The sequence below is a fragment of the Branchiostoma belcheri genome, unplaced genomic scaffold (genome assembly GCF_001625305.1).
Source record: "Branchiostoma belcheri isolate BF01 breed outbred unplaced genomic scaffold, Haploidv18h27 scaffold18, whole genome shotgun sequence".
Classification (NCBI taxonomy): domain Eukaryota; kingdom Metazoa; phylum Chordata; class Leptocardii; order Amphioxiformes; family Branchiostomatidae; genus Branchiostoma; species Branchiostoma belcheri.
The window spans coordinates 710,253-716,552 of NW_017803268.1; the positions used below are offsets into that span (position 1 = coordinate 710,253).

At 40.1% G+C, this 6,300-nt stretch overlaps 2 protein-coding genes across 2 annotated transcripts in view; both read left to right on the plus strand.

Moving 5' to 3' along the window:
• Positions 1–37: 37 nt before the first annotated feature.
• Positions 38–3,232, plus strand: LOC109467283. The gene is made up of 6 exons (XM_019765226.1): positions 38–59; positions 858–1,106; positions 1,462–1,530; positions 1,775–2,017; positions 2,162–2,242; positions 2,648–3,232. Exons 1-6 carry the CDS (start codon positions 38–40, stop codon positions 3,217–3,219), a joined length of 1,236 nt encoding a protein of 411 aa, XP_019620785.1. The 3' UTR covers positions 3,220–3,232.
• Positions 3,233–4,009: 777 nt separating this feature from the next.
• Positions 4,010–6,300, plus strand: part of LOC109467284 — a 2,518-nt gene continuing 227 nt past the window's right edge. The window contains exons 1-3 of the mRNA XM_019765228.1: positions 4,010–4,292; positions 5,285–5,344; positions 5,687–5,764. Of these exons, the coding sequence (XP_019620787.1) occupies positions 4,010–4,292; positions 5,285–5,344; positions 5,687–5,764 (421 nt within the window). The remainder of the gene's footprint in view (positions 4,293–5,284; positions 5,345–5,686; positions 5,765–6,300) is intronic.

The window sequence follows — 6,300 nt, forward strand, 5'->3', positions numbered from 1 at the left end:
ACGTGACAGCAGGTGGTCTTTCCAACGAGTATTCGCCATGGCTTGGGCACAAGAAACAGGTAAGATTTTACTGGAGTTACATGCACCGAGCTTTTGCTTATTTTCACAAGCGTTAAGTGTGTTTAAAGGGGGAAGTATAAAGAGGGGATTTCAAGAGTTTTGTGTATCGAAAATCTAGCAGTTAACGTTGTTGAAACAAGTTTCGATGTTGGAAAAGGTGTTACTTCCGGGTTTTGGTGTCAGAATATAAGGTTTGACTTTCCGTTATAAAACTGGAGTAAAGCCATTAACAGGAAAATATTTGCAATGGGAAAATATAACAAAATCTGCGTTTTTGTCGCTCTCCCGCACTTCAATGTACTAGTAGCAAAAAGATATTGGTGGAACAAGCCAAAGCAAAAACATAGTGTGCAACTGAAAATACAATAGTCTCACACCGGACGAGTCACACATACATGTAGCTGTTTACGTATTTCTTCATCCATACATGTACAAGACTATGACACAGTATCATCGTCAAATATATTTCCGAGAGGAAAGACTGTATGGGAGTTTACAGTGTATGGCGCTATCCAAAAGGCTTGAACATTAAAATATCTTAAAGTTTAAATTATAGCTATATAAGTTACGGACTATTGCAGCAACATGTAAGAAAGTTTCAATGATTCCCATTTTGTATTACGTGACACTTACACTAATACCTTAGCTTTACTCAAATTCCAAACGAGTCCAATGAGAGCTCATCTGTGTTGGTAGATTACAAGTTGACGCTGAGATCGACCGATGAGAAAATTTATGGTGAGTTCCTTTTTGTGTTGGAACAAAGCTTGAACTTTTACAACTATGGATTCTTCCAGATGTACGGCAATTTTTCCACGATGTTGTGGACAACGCCAAACATCATTGGAAAGAGTTGGCGTACCGACTGGACATTCCTGGCCCGGACATCGAAGAGGCGGACCAGAAGAGACGGGGTGACGCGACCCAGTGTTGTCGGGACGTGCTGGACAAGTGGGTGGGGATGAACGGACGGAGGGCGACACTGGACAGACTGAAGGACGCACTGGTCGGGTGTAAACATCAGGATGTGGTGGATATAATAGAAAGTTCGTATCAAAACCATTTTAGATTGTTTAATTATGACACCAACTATTTCAGTTGCAGTCCGAAGGCTGAATTGATGAAGCGATATCACAGAAATTGACTGCTAAACATAAAAAAAACATTAACATTTTCCGTACAAAAGCTAAAATCGAAAGCAAAAGCTATTACGGTTAGCATAATCATTCATATATACACACCGATTCAGATATTAAATTGAAATACTTTAAAATCAGAAAGTTGACATGAGAAAAACAACCAAATGACCATGCAATGTTATTTCTTACATACATTAGGGTTTTGATACTATATACTTCTTGTACTATATATTTCGTGTATGCTTATTTTTTGTACGTACAGGTAAAACACCTGGGGTAGGTTGGAAACGACAGCAAGAAGACGAGGGTCCCTATGGTTCAAAAGCCACAGGTTCGTCCATGTTATTTTAATATAACATAGTTGTATAGATATCATATCTATTTGTGTATTCATGGAATCTAAACAATTTTAGAATTCATGTGGTTGTACTTACATGTACAATACCACAGGTTAATGTTCTAAGAAGTAACTGAATGATATATTTATCAATCAATCAAGCAATGACACGGTTTATCGTTTGTTTATATGTGGGTAAAGATTTTTCCTTATAATGATATATTCTTTCTTTCCCCAGATTTGAGAAGGGTATTCCTGCTGATCAAGGAAAAACTCGGCGTCCGTTGGAAAGACTTGGCCCGTGCGCTAGACTTTGATGAGCCGGCTATAGATGTGTTTACCTACAAACACAGAGACCCGCGGGACGCCTGTATGGACATGTTGGAGGAGTGGAGACAGAGGGGGAGGGGGGCGACTTTAGATGTGCTGAAAGAGGCACTGGAAACTGTGGGCCGTATGGATGTTGTGGACGCTATCATAGGTACAGTATGTGTATAAAACTGTCATCTTCAACGGTCTTACTTTTACATGCTATGACATAGTATATATCATATGCCATGATATAGGTATATATTTTAATACCATCAAGACGACATGACATTTTAATATTTTTCTCCGAATATAGAACATGAGGAAGAGTTCAAGATCAAGAGACTGCGAGGATCTGGACCTGCACAGATGCAAAGGAACCCAGAACACAAGAGAGGTAACATGTTCTTGTAAGTCCGCGATGTAGTTATGAGACTCAAAACTGATAAGCAAGTAACGTCTAAATTAAATCAAGGCCGGGGCTCACTAACAACTGTTATTTATACATAATAGACTATCCAAACATGGTTTGCATGGCTACTTATAGATGTAGAAGAAGTGTTGGAAATAAACAACACGTGGGTGGGTGAAATTCCCTAACCACAGGCCACAACAAAAGGTCAGGCACAGGAAGCCTGGTCCCAGAAGCTGGTCGGGGGCCAGCAAGAAGTTGGCCGGGAGCCCTTTGCCCGAGTGCCAGTGGGAATTGCATAGACGCAAACAGACAAGTTCCCAGTAGTGAATAAGGCAAGAAATTTACAAAAAGTCTAAATATTTCCGATTTCTTTTTTTATACTTTTAGTGTTCATCAGCTACACAGTGGATCCGTACACCGATACGAGCCGCACAGCGAGACAACGTGACTCGCACGCGGCGCTACAGAGAGAGAGGGTCCGTGCTCTGGCAGACGCGCTCCGCCACAACGGCATAGACTGTGTCATCGACCAATACGTAGAACAAAACCCACCCAATCTCTGGACCAGGTGGACAGAGGATGAAATCCACATGGCCGACTACGTGTTAATGATCTGTACACCAAACTACCTCCAGTGTGTCACTGGTAAAAAGGACGAGGAGGCTACATCAGAATACAAAGTCAGATTCGAAGGCAAAGTCATCTACGCTCAACTTGCAGACCCAAAAGTTCACGAAAAGTTTCTCCCAGTTTTCTTCGATGAGATCAACCGTAACGATGTTCCTCCGGTTTTTCAGGGTGCTCATTTTTATGGACCGATCGAGAGAAATCCAAGATACGGACAGAATACTTTTAATCAGCTGTTTTTCAAAATTGTAGGGAGTGCCCCCAAGGAGAAATTGCCACCCCCTATAGGGAAGATTCCTCCTGGGTTAGTGCCAGTGCCAAGACGTACATAAACAACCACCTGTTGATTTTCAATAGATGCCTTTTGTTTTTCGTATGTGCTTCAAGTTTGGTACACCTTCATTCCACAGTATCTCGAGTTTTTAATCAATTCTACATCTTCCACAACTGCCTCAAGAAGTGAGAAGAAGTTGAACCTGTAGATACATTTAATAGTTTTTTTTTATTTACAAATCGTCAGCAGGAATGTTTTCTGTGAAGTACTAGTTGGTTTCTTCATCCACGATGCCATGAAGAAGTTAATGATATGCTATTCTTGTGTTTGTGTTGTATAAATAAAGACCTATACTATTTGATCAATAACATATGTTTTATTGTGTTGGTTAATTTGGTAGCATTGGGCAATTGTTTGATAGATAGTCGGACGGCCTCCGAAACACAAGGTCCCTCCGCCTCTAGCAAACGGGTCCTAAAAAGTTTAGACTTTAATCTCGCAAGAAGCTTGCATATAGTTTGCTTGGCTCGGTTTTTAAAGTGAAAGTGTTAAGTCATCGAGTCAAAACAACGATGATACGTTAAACTTTGAATCAATAGGTGTTCTTGTGAAGATACAATAAAACATTTGAAGACTTTGGATCGAAATGGCTTCAACGACAACTTGTAAATTTAAGCAAGCCCAGGCCCATTACAAGTCATAATACAAAGTCTTTGGTCTGCTCCCTAGCACCACACCCACAAAGTCAACGAAGTATGACACACGACACCACAAAGGTCACGTCTGCATTCCACCTGTTGGCGCCATCTTGAAGGGCAAAGGTGAGATGAAAATAAAGGGCCTAGAAAATGGCTGGTCTATCTAAACGAAACCTGCTGTACAACAAGGTTTCTGACAGCCTTTCTCGACGTCACGTTAAAGCACTACGAGCCACCCTAGTTAAAGATGGGCACCTTGGAGCAGCTAAAGTTGAAAAGGCGACTCCTCATGAAATGTTCAACATGTTGGAGGCAGATGCGAAACTACCGGTCGGTGATCTGAGTCTGCTGTCGTCGTTTTTGAGGGCCCGTAAGAAGTTCGACCTAGTCGAGGAAGTCGAAAATCTAGCAAGAGAAGAGAGAGAAAGTTTGGGTAAGTCCAAGTTTTGACTTCGTTATTAAGTTTGAACGTAAAAGTACAAAGGGGCCGGTTACGCCATGAGCACCAAAAGTTTTGTGTGACATAGTTACCGTTATCTACATACACGTAGACTTGACTACAAAGACTCCATTTTGAATTTCAAGCCTTATTTTAGTGCTCATTATGAAAAATCACTCTTTATCGATATCATCTAATATAGGTATAAATCTTATTTGTGATCTGTGTAGCACCAGTGTCCTGTTAGGGTTCTTTAAAAAAGCTCTAGACATTGGCAAGTTATTTACGTCATCACCCATAATGTCTCCCGCCATTTTAGTCACGTTCTCTGTCCGTCTCCACACACTTTTGATAATCAACAATGGGAGTGCAGCGTATACTAGTATCTGTTCTTATTCCTATTTCAGTTGGCGTTGATGTTTACATACATTTCCCTTAGTTTGTAGCCTGTTGTGAAGAAATGCAACACGAGTTCCGTTAATTCAATCTTTTCTGCTTATTTTCTACGGTCGGATACTAGAATGTGAAAGTGAAACTAGTATATTTCTATGTAGACGGCATAGGTTCCAAGGTATATGTAAGAGTAACCAAAATTAAGGGGGTATGAAGACGTTTTCCACATTTCCCCGCCCCCTTTCTTAATTTGCCTTGTCTCGTAAAACCTTTCCCCATAAAACGGCTGCTTTTGAATTATAAAAACGAGTCCACGAGTTCAACACACGTTTTGAATAGGTTAAAAAGCTGCACATTGACTCTCTCACAACCAGAGGTAGTTGGGTCCCTGTATGAATGTCTTTCCCTTTTTTTTAAAGGTTTATATTTTCTTTCCATGATGAGTTGCAGACTGAACCCAGAAAGTTTACATTGGCTCAATCTACTTTATGGAGTGCAAACTCCATCTTCAAGGGCAAGATAGGAGGTACTTGTATCTTTGGACTGCATGTCTGTAAATGTTTTCATTAAAACATTTTCTTTTGTTTAATAAGGCGGACGAGGGACAAAACGAGGAAGTAACACCACGGGGAGCAGCAAAAGGACCAAAGGAGGTAAGATATAACGAGACATGTCAATACACAGATTCTAGCAGCCTTCTCGTGGCATTTGCAGGGCATTCCCGAAAAGCAGTGGTTTTAAATAGCACTGAGGGTTCTACCCTGTTTAAATAAAACATAAATAAATAAATAAATAGGCATATACCGATACTGCTAACTAATCATCATTAGCTATAAATATGAAGTCCTCTTGAAGCAAAGATCTAGATATGTAACAAAGTATTGAAGTAATACATGAAGTTTTTCATGCACTGTATACAGCAAAGCCAATGTCACATCGAATTGATCATGAAATTGCATTCACCTCCGGTTTATAACTTGGTTTGCGTTTTGTAGGGTACTATGCAACTGATGGAGGATCAAGCAGAGATGGTCGCCATCAGTCCACCCAGCAACCAGCACGAGGAAGTGCAGGTATTATAAATCTATAACAGTCAGGTTCCGCCAAGTATGAATAATAGCAAAAAGAAATAAACTATATATACAGCTACTAGGGTCACTGGATCTCAAAGAGTTAATATTTCATCCAACCTCGAAATTAAAACTTACAATAAGCAAAGCAAACAATGGTATCGAAAGAAAAGAGGTCAAAGCCAACTAGTTTCATTATTTTCAATGAGGGGCATTTTTTATTGGCTAATAACTACAGGTAAGTATAAAAACTAACCCACTCTCGTTTGACAGATCCTATAGTATGTATAATGTAGCATACATTTTGCAGGCGCTGGTCCAAGTGGCATTCAAAGTCATTCCACTCAACAACAGACACGCCACACTCAAGGTGTTTATAAAAAGCATGGTTTCGTTTAGTATGTGGTACTTATTATTGTTCTTATTGAGCAGAGAAAGAAGTGTATGTATCAATTTACCTAAAACAGCTAGCCAGTCAAGAGAGATGAAGGTAAGCGCATTGGAGACGAGTATATTGCTTTTTAGTGCGGAAATACTGT

Bases quoted from the DNA above. Each gene is read 5' to 3' on its own strand.
- LOC109467283 (XM_019765226.1), top strand. From the start codon at position 38: ATGGCTTGGGCACAAGAAACAG. The intron at 1,531-1,774 runs GTTCGTCCATGT...TTCTTTCCCCAG, and splicing joins CTATGGTTCAAAAGCCACAG to ATTTGAGAAGGGTATTCCTG. The intron at 2,243-2,647 runs GTAACATGTTCT...TTATACTTTTAG, and splicing joins GAACCCAGAACACAAGAGAG to TGTTCATCAGCTACACAGTG.